The sequence below is a fragment of the Nerophis lumbriciformis genome, linkage group LG34 (genome assembly GCF_033978685.3).
Source record: "Nerophis lumbriciformis linkage group LG34, RoL_Nlum_v2.1, whole genome shotgun sequence".
NCBI lineage: Eukaryota > Metazoa > Chordata > Actinopteri > Syngnathiformes > Syngnathidae > Nerophis > Nerophis lumbriciformis.
Genome location: NC_084581.2, coordinates 22,461,094 through 22,478,370, shown reverse-complemented (window position 1 = coordinate 22,478,370; position 17,277 = coordinate 22,461,094). Strand labels below are relative to the sequence as shown.

General features: G+C 40.6%; 1 protein-coding gene across 1 annotated transcript; it reads left to right on the top strand.

Annotated features, from left to right (window-relative positions):
- Positions 1-450: 450 nt before the first annotated feature.
- On the top strand, positions 451-16,644 carry eif2b2 (eukaryotic translation initiation factor 2B, subunit 2 beta). Its single transcript, XM_061929247.1, has 8 exons — positions 451-727; positions 857-977; positions 7,398-7,549; positions 7,618-7,781; positions 15,958-16,053; positions 16,126-16,263; positions 16,326-16,392; positions 16,459-16,644. Exons 1-8 carry the CDS (start codon positions 556-558, stop codon positions 16,614-16,616), a joined length of 1,068 nt encoding a protein of 355 aa, XP_061785231.1. The 5' UTR covers positions 451-555; the 3' UTR covers positions 16,617-16,644.
- Positions 16,645-17,277: the final 633 nt, after the last annotated feature.

Below are 17,277 nucleotides of genomic sequence, written 5' to 3'. Positions count from 1 at the left end.
ATATATTATATACTGATATATAATATATTTTTATATAATCTGTGTTGGCCCTGTGATGAGGTGGCGACTTGTCCAGGGTGTACCCCGATTGTAGCTGAGATAGGCTCCCGCGACCCCGAAGGGATTAAGCGGTAGGAAAATGGATGGATGGATATACAATATATAACAAATCCCAATTACCATGTATAATATTACAGTATATGTAACAGCTGCAGCACAAAAAAAACTTGCCATGAAACTGTTTATAATCACTACATAATGATAAATAGGAATACAAATTATGAACCTGTATATTACCTAAGTCTTAAAAACTTAAATATTTCCTAAACGCCTATTTTTATTATTTTATTTGCCTGAAGGCCTAATCCAAATCATGACAGGTGCAGCCAACCATCTGTGACACGACAGCCAATCAGACGACGCCTACTTCACCATCACCCGGATGTACGTGTCAACACTTCCTTGTTTAAAATGGCCGCCCCACCACTAAACTATAAACTCACGAGTTAACTTCGATTGTATATTGTAGCACACCAAGACCTATTTAATGTCACAATGCCGGGAGCCGATAAAGAAACGGACCTCACGGAGAGAGTTGAGGCCTTTTTGTCCGACCTGAAGCGAGGGGGAAGCGGCATAGGACCACTGCGGGGCTCGGCGGAGACAGCCCGAGAAACGACATCCTTGCTCCGCAGAATCACATCCCAGGCTCGGTGGAGCAGTGCAGGTCCTCTCAAATACCAATACTTATTTTAATACGTTTGTTAGTGCATAGTCTTAGATATTTGATACCTGGAAAAGGTATATTTTACATTTTAATGAGCAAATAAGAACATGTAATGTGATAATGATTCAGGGGATCTCATGGAAATCATCCACAAGGAGGGGAGGAGGATGGCTGCTGCCCTACCATCAGAGACCACTGTGGGCAACATGATCAGACGAGTGCTGAAGATCATCAGAGAGGAGTATGCCAGGTGACTATTAACTCCTTGAAATTATGCAGTCCAATACTATACTCCATCCATCCATCTTCTTCCGCTTATCTGAGGTCGGGTTGCGGGGGCAGCAGCCTAAGCAGGGAAGGCCAGACTTTCCTCTCCACATCCAGCTCTTCCCGGGGGATCCCCAGGCGGTTCCCAGGCCAGCCGGGAGACATAGTCTTCCCAACTAAGGCTGCAGCTAACGATTATTTTTCTATCGATTAATCTATAGATTATTATTTTTCTCGATTAATCGGTTAATCTATAGATTATTTTTCCTTTTACCGATTTTTTATTTTATTTAAAATGAAGATGAAAAAAATAAATGTAGGCCAGTTTTTTCAAAAGGCATGGCCTTTATTTACAAAAAAAAAAGTATGGCCACTCAGTCAACATTGACAACAACATGACAAAATATTCTGTAACAATGTAAACATTTAAAACTTTTAACATTTAACAAAATTAAAAGTAGCTTATTTGCTTTTTAATGTGCAAATATAAAAGTAAACATCCAGTGCAAATCTTAATATTCTGCAATAGTATAAGCAATTCAAAAGTAAAAGTATTGCTTATTTTGCTTTAAAATGTGCAAAAATAAAGATAAACATCCAATACAAAAAAGTGCAAAACGGAAATATTCTGTAACAACAGCGTAAACATTTCAACAAAAGTAAAAGTATTGCTTATTTGCTAAAATGTGCAAAAATAAAGATAAACATCCAATACAAAAAAGTGCAAAACGAAATATTCTGTAACAACAGTGTAAACATTTCCACAAAAGTAAAAGTATTGCTTATTTTGCTTAATAACACAACAATGATACTATCATTGTTGTGTTATTAAGCAAAATAAGCAAACTAACAATTAACTTTCACTTTAATCATACTATCATAGTATGATTAAAGTGAAAGTTAATTGTTAGTTTGTACATAGTATATGTAACTGTTAATGTTGTAAAAGGTATTTGCACAATTAATTAACGTTAGCGTTTGTGACACGTCTTGTGCCGTGGGGTTCTTTCAGGACCGACAGACTGAACGCCAGACGGCTTTGCCAGGTTTACAATCTTTTAATTTTACTCAAAGTATTTTCTCTTCCAACTCTTGCTTTAATTTATGAATTTACAACGCAGATACAAATGACACATTCATGTTTTTGTGTAATGATGACAACGTATACTCACGCTGACGATTGACTAGTTGATGGTGATGGCAAGAACGCTGTCGAGTGTCTTCTTTTCAAATGTTCGTTCATAGCCGTTGTGCTGCTATGATAGGCCATTTCCGCTCGACACAGTGTGCATACAACAACATTATTAGGCCGTTTATTGAAATACTCCCACACTTTTGACGACTTTTGGCGTGCTTTTTTCTCCTCGCTCGCACCGCTTGCATCGTCTGCTTTGCGCTCCGCCATGACTGTAGTGTGACGTAAATATGCGACGCGTCGACGTACAAAAACGGCGTCGACGTATTTACGTAACCGATGACGTCGACGTGTCGTTTCAGCCTTATTCCCAACATGTCCTGGGTCTTCTCCGTGGCCTCCTACCGGTCGGACGTGCCCTAAACACCTCCCTAGGGAGGCGTTCGGGTGGCATCCTGACCAGATGCCTGAACCACCTCATCTGGCTCCTCTCGATGTGGAGGAGCAGCGGCTTTACTTTGAGCTCCCCCCGGATGACAGAGCTTCTCACCCTATCTCTAAGGGAGAACCCTTCCACCCGGCGGAGGAAACTCATTTCGGCCGCTTGTACCCGTGATCTTGTCTTTTCAGTCATAACCCAGAGCTCATGACCATAGGTGAGGATGGGACCGTAGATCGATCGGTAAATTGAGAGCTTTGCCTTCCAGCTCAGCTCCTTCTTCGTCACAACGGATCGATACAGCGTCCGCATCACTGAAGACGCCGCACCGATCCGCCTGTCGATCTCACGATCCACTCTTCCCTCACTCGTGAACAAGTCTCCGAGGTACTTGAACTCCTCCACTTGGGGCAGGGTCTCCTCCCCAACCCGGAGATGGCATTCCGCCCTATACTATTTTTTTTTAATGAATTTTAAATAAGTCTCTAGGGTGGAAACTAAAAACGACTTCCGGACGGCTTCGAAGCGATTCTGGACCGCCATCCGCCGCCTCACAGAAGGGGAAGCAGTGCACGGTCAACACCGTGTATGGTGAGGACGGTGTTCTGCTGACCTCAACTGCGGATGTTGTGGATCTGTGGAAGGAATACTTCCAAGACCTCCTCAATCCCACCGACATAGGGCTGGGCGATATGGCCATTTTATTAATATCTTGACATTTTTAGGCCATGTCACGATACACGATATATATCTCGATATTTTGCCTTAGCCTTGAATGCATATATATGCAATAGACTTGATGCATATAATCACAGCAGTATGATGATTCTATGTGTCTACATTATTACATTCTTGTTCATACTTCATTAATATATGCTCATTTTAAACTTTCACGCAGAGAGGGAAATCACAATTAAGTCAATTTGCCAAAAGTGTATTTATTAAACAGTTATTAAGCAGTGGCACAAACATTCATGTCATTTCCAAAACAGAAAGTGCAAGATTGTCAGAGACATTTTAAAACAAGCTATTAGTGCACTTGTGTGCATGATATCACTAAGATGACATATCACAACAACACTAAATTAAAGTGTACTTTTTGTACAGAACGCCACTACAATAGTTTAAAACAAATAAAGTGCACTTTTGTGCATGATGTCACACAAGATATTACAATAAGTGTCAAATACAAATGAGCTGCATAATAGGAAATCAAATAGTGTATGTCCTTCGCTATGTGGTAGGTTCCTGCGGACGTTATCGCCTTCTGTTGTTGACTAGTTTTTTCATACGGTGTTGATCTGGAAATGGAAGACGCCATGCTCAATTGGGTCAGTGCATTTTGTTGGTGTGGCACCGGCCGAGATGCTGACATGCAGAGTTTCAAGCACTCTTCATTCTCTAGCGGGTGACTTTTCAAATGATGCTACAAATTAGCAGTGCTGCTACTTTTTGTAGCAACGTTTTTGCCGCATACTTGACATATTACGGTTGTCTGTTCATCATCTTCCCGCTTGAAGCCAAACCTCCGCCAGACGATGGACCCCGTGCTGTTTTTATTGGGAGTTTATTCTTCCTCCATTTGTTACCAGATTGGCACCTTCTTTCTCTCGTATTACCACTCGCACCTTCTTTTCGCTTGCACCACAGCTAACGTTACCCATGCCGCTACCTCTCTGCTCCGCGATAGCGTATGTCGTTGCACGCGCGACAGTTTGTGACGTATGTAAGAAGGTGCGCTTGTTTTAAGTCTCTGTGAGAAACGCCTGTAGTGTAAAGCCCGCAGCTAAAAGCAACTGCGTGAGAACGTATACCCGAATACTCACGATATAGTAATTTTCTATATTGCACAGAGACAAAGTCTGGGCTTCCCTGCTTGGGCTGCTGCCCCCGCGACCCGACCTCGGTTATGCGGAAGAAGATGGATGGATGGGTCAAAACTACTAACACGCTGTTTTGTGTCTCTACAGCTATTATGCTCCTCATCAACTTAGGCCAGGGGTCGGCAACCCAAAATGTTGAAAGAGCCATATCAGACCAAAAATACAAAAAAAAAATCTGTCCTGAGCCGCAAAAAAAAATGCTTATATAAGTGTTATAATGCAGGCAACACATGATGTAAGTGTCTATATTAAATATAATAGCCTACTATCAAAATGACTTTGTGTCTCAGGCTGACGCAAATCTTTGTTACGGAAATTTAGAAATTTTAATATTTGATTTAAACATTTTTACAACATTGGAAAACATTCGTAAAACAGAGGTTTCTCAAAAGGTGAGATAACTCCTGGAAATTACTAGCTTAGAATGGACAAAGGTATAGATGTGTGTGTCCAAGTTAAAGGAAACATTTTCTTCTAATGGATTTATTACAATCTTTGCCAGCTGGTTAAGGTTTGCTGTGGTCTATAACAACATGGCACACAAACAACTATGAGAAATGCAGCCAATATTACATACAGATAATGTGTCGAGACATACAAATATGAATTAAATACAAAGAGGACATACGTAAAGGATATCAAGAGGTCAAATATACCTACAAACGAGGCATAATGGTGCAATATATACATACAGCTAGCCTAAATAGCATGTTAGCATCAATTAACTTGCAGTCATGTGTGACCAAATATGTCTGATTAGCTCTCCAACAAGTCAATAACACCAACAAAGCTCACCTTTGTGCATTCACGCACAGTATTAAACTTTTAGTGGACAAAATGAGACAAAGGAGTGGCATAAAACACGTCTTTCTGTGGCAGCGTCGGAGAAAGTTGTACATGTAAACAAACTACAGTTAGTTCAAGAACCGCCGAAAATAAGACAAAACGGCGCACACCAAATATTCTCATCAGTGAAGCATGTTTAACATAAACACTGGGATTTATAACATATAGAAAGGTTTGTGTCATGTTTGTCCTATAGAAACTATATTAAAACTAAAATTACATATTCTTCATCTTCTTCCTCATCTTTTACCATTTTCATACATTTTTGAAAAAGCTCCAGGGAGCCACTAGGCGACGCTAAAAAGCCGCATGTGGCTCTAGAGCCGCGATTTGCCAACCCCCGACTTAGGCACTTGTTTTAGATGCCATATAACAGGAAGACACAAATGTTAGCAACACGGGCATAACTATGTAAGCTACTAAGCTAATATTACACTCTCGTTTTTAATTGCAGCATCATGCTAAGTTAGGTTAGTTGCTGAAGAAAAAATTGGTAATTTAATTTATAGCTCCCACGTCTGTAGCTGACTGACAGATAGTTGGCTCCAGGCTGTATTTAAAGATGTGTAGCAAAGCCTGCTTTTTTAGGAAATGGAGGGAGGGTCACTCATCTAACTAGGGGCGGATCAGGCAGGCTGTTTAGACATAATACTGTCTGGGGTTGTACCGATACTAATATTTTAGTACCGGTACCAAAATGTATTTCGCTACTTTTCGGCACTTTTCTAAATAAGGGGAACCACAAAAAATGGCATTATTGGCTTTATTTTAACAAAAAATCTTACGGTACGATAAACATATGTTTCTTATTGCAACCGAAGAACAATTTTGTCTTTAAATAAAATAGTGAACATACCAGACAACTTGTCTTTTAGTAGTAAGTAAACAAACCAAGGCTCCTAATTTAGCTGCTGACGTATACAGTAACACATTGTCATTTATCATTCTATTTTGTCAAAGTTATGAGGGACATGCTGTAAAAATGTATTATTAATCCAAATCCAGTTCATTTACTTTTAATATCTGTTTTTTTTCTGTTACATGTTCTATCTACACTTCTGTTAAAATGTAATAATCACTTATTCTTCTGTTTGGATACTTTACATTAGTTTTGGATGATACCACAAATCGATCCGATATCAAGTCGTTACAGGATCCTACATTGGTCATATTCAAAGTCCTCATGTGTCCAGGGACATATTTACTGAGTTTATAAACATAATATGAATTTTTTTTTTTTTAAAGGAAAAAAGATTGTGTGACGATAAAAAATATCGATGTAATCATAGTAGTATCGACTAGATACGCTCCTGTACTTGGTATCATTACAGTGGATGTTAAGTGTAGATTTGGAGAACTGGGGGTGGAATTAAATAAGTTATCTTCTTCCCACTCCCTTTCAGGCAAAACTGGACAATGATGCATTACATACTGTACATTACCTTTTGCATAATATTAATTTATATTATTATGTGTTGTCAACTTTGTACTTTTTTGTATGTCGTTGCCTGAAATAAATAAATACATGATAAAAATGAAAAAATAAGTGTAGATCCACCCATGGCATTTGTTTACATTGTTTAGCTATTCCTCGTCCTGCAGGGATGATACTTGTAAGAAACTTACTTTATTTGTCGCCATGGAGGCGAGGATTAGTGATTTAGAAGTAGCTAAAACACTGCAGACTGCGGATGGATGTTTGTTGCTAGCTAGCTAGCCATGTCTTAAAAAGTTTCATTGTTATAGCTGACCTTATATTGTTATAGCTTCCACCTTTATTGTTAGTTTTTAAGCTAAAATGCGTCCGTTCTCCCTTTTCTGTCTACACACTGTCTGCTTGTAAGTACTCTGTGATTGTGCGCTGCCGAACATGCTCCTTTGCTCGTAAAACCAGCAATGTCATGACGTGACAACGCGCCATCATACCCGGGAACCGGTAGTTTTCAAACAGAGTATAGTACCGTTTTTGATTCATTAGTACCGTGATACTATACCAGTACCGGTATACCGTACAACCCTAATGCTGTCATAACTTCATTAAAAAGTCAATTTTAAATGGGGCATTTTAGTGTGACCTAATGTTTTCTTGATGTGCTGCAGGTCTCGAGGTAGCAGCGAGGAGACTGACCAGCAGGAATCCCTCCACAAGCTGCTGACGTCTGGGGGCCTCAGCGAGGAGAACTTCAGGCAGCATTTCGCTCCTCTCAAAGCTAACGTGATCGAAGCTATCAACGAGTTGCTTACGGAGCTGGGTGAGTTGTTCGCCCTCCTCCTCCACCTCGGTGACCTCCCCCTTTCAATGGTATAATATATTTTCCAGAGGGAACCACCGACAACATCGCCATGCAAGCTCTGGAGCACATTCACTCCAACGAGGTCATCATGACCATTGGACGCTCTCGCACCGTGGAGGCCTTCCTGGAAGACGCGGCTCGCAAGCGCAAGTTCCATGTCATCGTTGCCGAGTGTGCACCTTTTTGTCAGGTAAGATGCGCTTACTGTATTGACCCGCACGTGAGGTGATCCTGACTGTAAGATGACCCTTCTAAGAACCATTTTTAAAAATATATTTTAGAAGATAAATAAGGGCTGGGCGATATATCGATATACCGTATTTTCCGCACTATAAGGCGCACCTAAAAACCACAATTTTTCTCAAAAGCTGACAGTGCGCCTTATAACCCGGTGCGCTTTATTACGATTCATTTTCATAAAGTTTCGATCTCGCAACTTCGGTAAACAGCCGCCATCTTTTTTCCCGGTAGAACAGGAAGCGCTTCTTCTTCTACGCAAGCAACCGCCAAGGAAAGCACCCGCCCCCATAGAACAGGAAGCGCTTCTTCTTCTACTGTAAGCAACCACCCGCCCCCGGAAGAAGAAGAAAAAACGCGCGGATATCACCGTACGTTTCATTTCCTGTTTACATCTGTAAAGACCACAAAATGGCTCCTACTAAGCGACAAGGATCCGGTTCATAAAAAGACGCAATCTCTCCATCCGCACACGGATTACTACCGTATTTCACAGCAACTGATATTCCTGTGAACCGCACTGTGGAACGGGAGCACGTACGGTGAATATTCGCACCACAGGGAATGAGAAGTCATCCTTCACTGTGGTTCTAGCTTGCCATGCTAACTTCCACCCATGGTGATATTCAAAAGGAAGACCTTGCCAAAAGAGACCTTTCCAGCCGGCGTCATCATAAAAGCTAACTCGAAGGGATGGATGGATGAAGAAAAGATGAGCGAGTGGTTAAGGGAAGTTTACGCGAAGAGGCCGGGTGGCTTTTTTCACACAGCTCCGAAGGCGAACACACCTTCACTAAGACGGGCAGACAGCGCCGGACGACATACGCCAACATTTGCCAGTGGATCGTAAATGCCTGGGCAGATATTTCGGTCACAACTGTGGTCCGAGCTTTCCGGAAGGCAGGATTCACAGAACTGCTGGACAACAGTGACACTGACTCCGGTGACTTCGACGAGACGGAACCGGCCATTTTGGATCCCGTATTCGCCCAACTTTTCAATTCGGACACCGAAGACGAAGAATTCGAAGGATTTACGAATGAAGAATAACTTCAGAAGGTGAGCGCTATGTTTATTTTGTGTGTTGTGACATTAACGTTCGAGCAACATTATGTTGCTATTGTTCTACACCATTTTGAATTTTACTATGTTTGTGATTGCACATTTGCGTACATTTTGGGACAGAGTTGTTAGAACGCTGGTTTTCAATATATTATTAAAGTTTGACTGAACTATCTGACTGTTTTTTTGACATTCCCTTTAGCGCAGCGTAGGCGCGGCTTATAATCCGGGGCGGCTTATTGGTGGACAAAGTTATGAAATATGTAATTCATTGAAGGTGCGGCTAATAATCCGGTGCGCCTTATAGTGCGGAAAATACGGTACTCGATATATCGCAGGTTTGTCTCTGTGCGATATAGAAAATGACTATATCGTGATATTCAAGTATACGTTCTCACGCAGTTGCTTTTAGCTGCGGGCATTACACTACAGGCTTTTCTCACTCTTTCTAGTCTCTCCTTCTCACAAAGACTTAAAACAAGCGCACCTTCTTATATACGTCACATATGTATACGCCCTCGCGGAACAGAGAGGTAGCAGCATGGGTAACGTTAGCTGTGGTGCGAGTGGTAATACAAGAGAAAGAAGGTGCGAATCTGGTAACAAATGAAGGAAGAATTAATTCCCAAGAAAAACATCGTCTGGCGGTGGTTTGGCTTCAAGTGGGAATATGTCGAACAGACAACCGTAATTTGTCAAGTGTGGGGCAAAAGCGTAGCTGCGTAATGCTACAAAAAATAGCGTTACTGCTAATATGTAGCATCATTTGAAAAGTCACCTGCTAGAGAATGAAGATTGCTTACTCCGCATGTCAACATCTCCGTTCGGTGCCACACCCACAAAATGCAGAGGCAACCATTTCCACATCAACACTGTATGAAAAAAATAGTCAACAACAAAAGGAGATAACGTCCGCAGGAACCTACCACATAGCGAAGGACATACACTATTTGATTTCCTATTATGCAGCTCATTTTTATTTGACACTTATTGAAATATCTTGTGTGACATCATGCACAAAAGAGCACTTTATTTGTTTTAAACTATTGTAGTGGCGTTCTGTACAAAAAGTGCACTTTAATTTAGTGTTGTTTTGATGTCATCTTCGTGACATCATGCACAAAAGTGCACTAATAGCTTGTTTTAAAATGTCTCTGACAATTTTGCACTTTCTGTTTTGAATTTACATGAATGTTTGTGCCACTGCTTAATAACTGTTTAATAAATACACTTTTGGTAAATTGACTTAGTTGTGATTTCCCTCTCTGCGTGAAAGTTTAAAATAAGCATATATTAATGCAGTATGAAGAAGAATGTTTTAATGTAGACACATAGAATCATCATACTGCTGTGATTAAATGCATCAAGTGTTCATTCAAGACTAAGGCAAAATATCCAGATATATATCGTGTATCGTGACATGGCCTAAAAATATCGAGATATTAAAAAAAGGCCATATCGCCCAGCCCTAAGATAAATTCAAAAATATTCAAAGAGAGAGTTTTAAATTACTCTCGTTTCAGAGATCATTATCTTAAAATTAGCATAACTCCTTATAGTTGTTTGCCAACTGTAAAGTTCAAATTTGAATGACAATAAAAAGGAAGTCTAAGTCTAACTTGCTGACAATCCTCAAGACACCTTTTCCAGCGGGCCGTCTCTGAGTCACAGCTGCATCATTCTAGGTCACTTGTGAGCGAGCGTGTGACTGACCGGAAGAAAAGCTCTGACTTGTGGAGAAATTGTTTGGCTCCACCTGATGAATCTCAAGACCCCCAATATTAGATAACCTGTCATTTTCTGGCTGTTCTTTGGGTCAATATGGTACTTACACTTGGTCACCGCCATTTTGGTTTGAGTTATGTTGTAACTTCATCTCACGGGTTTGTGAAAGTGACGGAGAGAAAAGCAGTTTAAAACCTTTGTGTTGTGCCTGCTGTCTCCAGATCATTTTTGTGTGTGAGAGAGTGTCTGGAACCTTCTCGTAGAGAAATCATTTGGCGCCACCTGTTGGAAAATATTGCATTTAAATGTCTAGCCCTTTTAATATAAGGCAAATTAAGGCAATCTGGACTAGAGATGCGCGGATAGGCAATTATTTCATCCGCAACCGCGTCAGAAAGTCGTCAACCATCCGCCATCCACCCGATGTAACGTTTGAGCAGAACTGCACCCGCCCACCATCCGCCCGTTGTTATATATCTAATATTAATAAAAAAAAATTAAAAAAGGGTGAAAACTACGCGAATTGCACCTTGTGCAGACAAGATTTTTCGATCGGACACGGAGGAATTAGCGATGTAAAAGACCACGTTGGGACAAAAAAACACAAGTCTAATGCCGTTGCTAGCGATACAAGTGGAAAACTTTCAACGTTTTTCGTCGCCCAAACAGATTCTTTGGATGTGATAAATGCCGAAGTTTTATTTACGGAGGCAATAATTGAGCATGGACTTCCAATCGCACTGGCTGATCACATGGGACAGTTAATAATGTAATGCAACCTTTAAAAATCATTACGCGGTGATCGCGATCCCAAAAATAAACTTTTCTTGCATGATAATGTCCAGAAAAATTCGCTTTATATTACTATAGAGTCCTTTTAACGAATGAGTTTGATGGTTTATCACAAACCTTAAATGAAAGAAGTCCTTTGTTCTCCTGCACCATGCATGCGCAATCCTGTCGGCTGTATTTCACAGCACGACATACTGTAAAAAGTGTTTATACTATTTATACTTTCAATTAACAAATTGAAGTCTTGTGAAAGGTTGACAGGATAACTGGCATTAACTGTCAAAATAATTTCAAACTATTGAAGTTAGCTTACAGAATAAACATGTCAATCAACCCATATGATTTTTGCTGTAATATTTTTGTTTTGAAAAGTCACTGTGACTGATAGAAAAGTGATGGTTTTAGCAACATTTTAACCTGTCTGAATGCTAATAGTCATTTTGCGTCGGGGGGCGAAGCCCTGAACCCTCCACCAGGACTTTGTCCTGGACCTACCGGGGCCTGCGGCCCTTGGACCCTGGCTACTAGGTTTTTCTGATTTAAAAGTTGGCAGGTATGGTGAGGTTATAAAGCTTTTGCCTGTTAAAGAAAGGAGACTGATCCAATGCACAGACATTCGCGTGCCACGCTGTCACGACCCAGATGCACACCAGTGCGCAATCATATGGGAGCCGCGCTGAGCGCACCTCCAAGCGCGTCTCGCTGCCGGCGACGGCCAGATATGGGCCCACGCTCCAGCGCCATCCATTTTCAGGGCTAGTTGATTCGGCAGGTGGGTTGTTACACACTCCTTAGCGGGTTCCAACTTCCATGGCCACCGTCCTGCTCTCTATATCAACCAGGGTGAGCCCCACCCCTTTCATGAGCGCACTACGCGCGGAGTGACCCCTGTTACGCGCCCCCGGCAACAGGGGTGGCAAGCAGGTAAGCTGCGCGGGCGGAGCGCGCGGAGTGACCCATGTTACGAGCCCCCGGCCACGGGGGTGGCGGGCAGGTAAGCTGCTTACCTGCTGCGCGTGACGCCGGCCGCGGCGAAAGCGGACGAGGCGGGGTGTCGGTGCGGTGGGCGCGGTAGTGACCCTGGACGTGCGTCGGGCCCTTCTCGCGGATCGCCTCAGCTACGGCTCCCGGTGGGGCCCTCTCGGGGGAAGGGGCCTCGGTCCCGGACCCCGGCGAGGCGTCCCTTCTCCGCTCCGTAAAAGTGTCCATCTCTTTTCTTTTTTTTTCTTCTGTTGTGGCATATGCAGCAGGTGCCTGCTCGTTTTTCGTATGTGGGTAACAACATTTAACTATGTATATATATTTCCGAATTGGTTTAACTGCCACCCGCAAAAAAAAAAAAAAAAAAAAATTAATCCGCCCGACCCGACCCGCAAGCGGATAAAATCTTAGTTTTTTTAATTTCATCCGCCCGATCCGCGGATAATCCGCGGACTCCGCGGTTGTGTCCGCAAACCGCGCATCTCTAATCTGGACATTCCCAAATCATTTTTTTTAGATCTTTAAGATGGAACCTATAGCTGCCTTTATGATGTGCAGTGATGTATAGGTTCTACGATCGAAATAAAACTGGACCCACTGGTGACGGTGGCAGAAAAGAGGACTGTGGAAAAACTAGTGAGCATCCTGGATGATGCCAGTCACCCTCTGCATACTGTTATCAGTAGCCAGAGAAGCCTGTTCAGTGCTAGACTGCTTCATCCCAAGTGCAGGACTAATAGACTCAAAAACTCCTTTGTCCCACACGCCATTAGACTGTACAACTCCTCTCTGGAGGGTAGACGCGGTACTAGGATGACAGGGGATGCAAAACAATAACAGTGCAATACTTTTTCATAACATGGTCACTACTGTCTAGTTTCTCTTGTTATATTCTTATTTTACTGTTATATTTTTATTCTCATTGTTGCTTTTTATTTTTATTCTTATTGTACTATTTTTCTATTTTGTTTCCATTTATACCCCCATTATTTACTTTTTTACTTTTTAAATTCGATGTAAATTTTGTACGCTGCTGCTGGAATTTTAATTTTCCTGACGGAATCAATAAATTACTATCCATCTATCTATCTATCTATCTATCTATCTATCTATCTATCTATCTATGTTTTCAAATGACCGTAAGTCTTGAACTATACAAATTATTTCAATGGTTGGAATCTGCGCTTTTGCATGATATACTAGTTACTATGGTAATCTAATTAGTTACTATGGTAATCTAATTAGTTACTATGGTAATCTAATTAGTTACCTTGGTAATCTAATTAGTTACTATGGTAATCTAAGTCACAGCAGCTGAGACGAGGCACCAAGCAGTGTGGGTGGGGAGCGTTTCCACAGAGTGTTTCTAGAGAGGCCAGCCTGAAATGTGGGTGTCAGGGACAGACGCGGAAGGAGATTTTTACAACAAAGTTCTAAAGCTTAGTGATGTATCAGATTGTAGGTGGGTTTTTTTTTTTTTACTCTTCACGTTCATATTTCGCTGTGTTTGTTGCATTTTTGTTGCGTTTTGCTGGATTGTAAAATATGTCGATGGACATATATGGACATATGTGTCGATGGATGTGACGTTCATATGTTGTCAATATTCAGTGTTTTATCCTTCATAGTTAATATTGTAAATCCCACATTCTTTATTTTCATGTACATTCTGGGTGTCTCATTTGGTAAAAAAAAAAATTAAATTCTGTCATAACGTTTTTAGAATTCGATCAGACATTATTGTGAGGTTTTGTATTAGTGTTCCTAAAAAATAGATATACCGGCCCCCCAGACACATTTTTTTCTCTAAATTTGGCCCCGGAGGCAAAATAATTGCCCATGCCTGTTGTAGAGAAATCATTTGGTGCCACCTGTTGGAAGACATTGCATTTAAATGTCAAGCACTTTAATATAAGGCAGACCTGTCTTGTTCAGGCTATTTTGTAAGTCTTACATTATACGGTACTTACACTTTTTGATTGAGTTCTAGATTTTTGTTCGACTTTTGAGACACACCTTAGTACAGGGGTGCTCACACTTTTTCTGCAGGCGAGCTACTTTTCAATTGATCAAGTCGTGGGGATCTACCTCATTCATATATATAATTTATATTTACTTATTTATGAAACATATGTTTTTGTTAACAAGTTAAAGGTGTTTAATGATAATACAAGCATGTTTAACACATATAGTTAATATTGTTAATAAATTAAAGGTGTTTAATGAAAATACAAGTTTGTTTATTACATATAGTTAATATTGTTAACAAGTTAAAGGTGATTAATGATAATACAAGCATGTTTAACACATATAGTTAATATTGTTAAGTTAAAGGTGTTTAAAGATAATGCAAACATGTTTAACACATATAGTTAATATTGTTAACAAGTTAAAGATGTTTAGTGATAATGCAAGCATGTTTAACACATATAGTTAATATTGTTAATAAATTAAAGGTGTTTAATGATAATACAAGAATGTTTAACACATAGTTAATATTGTTAACAAGTTAAAGGTGTTTAAAGATAATACAAGCATGTTTAACACATATAGTTAATATTGTTAACAAGTTAAAGGTGTTTAAAGATAATACAAGCATGTTTAACACTTATAGTTAATATTGGTAATAAGTTAAAGGTGTTTAAAGATAAAACAAGCATGTTTAACCCATATAGTTAATATTGTTAATAAGTTAAAGGTGTTTAAAGATAATACAAGCATGTTTAACACATATAGATTCCTTTCTTTCATGAAGACAAGAATATAAGTTGGTGTATTACCTGATTCTGATGACTTGCATTGATTGGAATCAGACAGTAGTGCTAATAAGGTCCGCATTTTCGAATGGAGGAGAAAGAAAGTCCTCCTTTCTGTCCAATACCACATGAAAGTGGTTGGTTTTTGGCATTTTATTTATCCAGCTTCCGTACTCCTTTGTATACACTTTACAAGAAATACATTGTTGGCAAACTCCGTAGCTTGCTAGCTTGTGCACGCCAGCTTTCTGAGACTCTTATTTTGGTAGCGCAGGCAGGAGGAAGTAGCGCTTTTATTGTGCAACTGTGCAGTCGGTCTTTGGAGTTGACGACAGGTACACGCCAGAGTCTGTTGAAATAAAGTGTTTCTCGCCTTCCAGTCGGTAATTTTAATGAGCTGGCAGCAGCCAGCGTCATCTCAGAAGACCCTCGGGTGCAGTGAATGTCAATCAAGTGACGAAATTGACGTCATAGTGAAGATTTATGATCGCTCATTTTTAGGACTATTTTTTTAATGGCTGGCTAGTGATCGACTGACACACCCTCCGAGATCGACCGGTAGCTCGCGATCGACGTAATGAGCACCCCTGCCTTAGTATAAATATAAGTATTTTTACCCAGAAAAAAGTCTGAAACCGAGTTTTTATATTTGGTGTCAAGATTTATACATGCAAACCAAACGACTTCACCCAAAGCAGAGCATTTCTTCCCGTCACCCTCGTTGGGCTCTTATATTTAGGGTTGTCTTATATTCTTAGGTTGTATTCTGAGTTGTATTTTATGTCACACCGTCATGTATTGTTTGTTCACTAGGGTCACGAGATGGCGACCAGTCTGTCCAAAGCTGGGATTGAAACGACTGTCATCGCAGACGCCGCCATATTTGCTGTGATGTCTCGTGTGAACAAGGTAACTAACTCAACATAACAGGAAGTGATGTCAGTGCCAGGAGGAAATGTGCTTGCCTTGTGTGTGCGTCAGGTGATCATCGGGACACAGACAGTTCTCGCCAACGGAGGACTGAGAGCTGTAAACGGCACACACACCCTGGCCCTGGCTGCTAAGCACCATTCTACGCCGCTCATTGTTTGTGCCCCCATGTTCAAGCTCTCGCCTCAGGTAGGAAGACTCATGATTTGACATATTCACAAAAATACTAACAATACGCCATTTTGTCTTAGTTTCCAAACGAGGAGGACACCTTCCATAAGTTTGTCTCCCCTCATGAGGTGCTTCCATTTACTGAAGGTAAACGCTCCACCTTTTTTTGAAAGCCAAGACCTTTGACCTCACAATAAAGTATTTGTCTGGTAGGCGAGATCCTCTCCAAGGTGAACGTGCACTGCCCCGTCTTTGACTACGTCCCACCTGAGCTCATCACGCTCTTTATCTCCAACATTGGCGGGCACGCACCATCCTACATCTACAGACTCATGAGTGAACTCTACCACCCTGAAGATCATGAACTGTAAACGGTAAAAATAAAGAAATACATAAATAGTTGTCTATTTTATTGAGCAAAGCATGCTAAATGTGTGCACTCGTTCATCTAAATCAGGGGTCGGCAACCCAAAATGTTGAAAGAGCCATATTGAACCAAAAATACAAAAAACAAATCTGTCTGGAGTCCCAAAAAATTAAAAGCTGTATATACGGTAAGTCTTATAATGAAGGCAAGTGTCTAGATTAGCTAAAATAGCCTACTATCAAAATGACTGTGTCGGAGGCTGAAGCAAATCTTCGTTGACAGAAATGTTGAAATGTAATATTTATTCAACACATTTTTACAACATTAGAAACCATTAGTAAATCGGAGGCTACTCAGAAGGTGAGATAACTTCTGGAAATTTTTAATGGCTAAAGGTATAGATGTGTGTGTCCAAGTTAAAGGAAACGGCAGCGTCTTTTTTAATAGATTTATTACAATCTTTGGCAAGCTGGGTAATGTTTGCTGTGGTCTGGAACAACATGGCACACAAACAACTATCTGACAAGCAGCCAATATTACATACAGAAAGTGTCATAAGACATGCAAAACTTAATTATATACACAGAGAATACAAGTAAAGGATATTAAATGAGCTCAAATAAACCTACAAATTTGACATAATGATGCAAATGTACATACAGCTA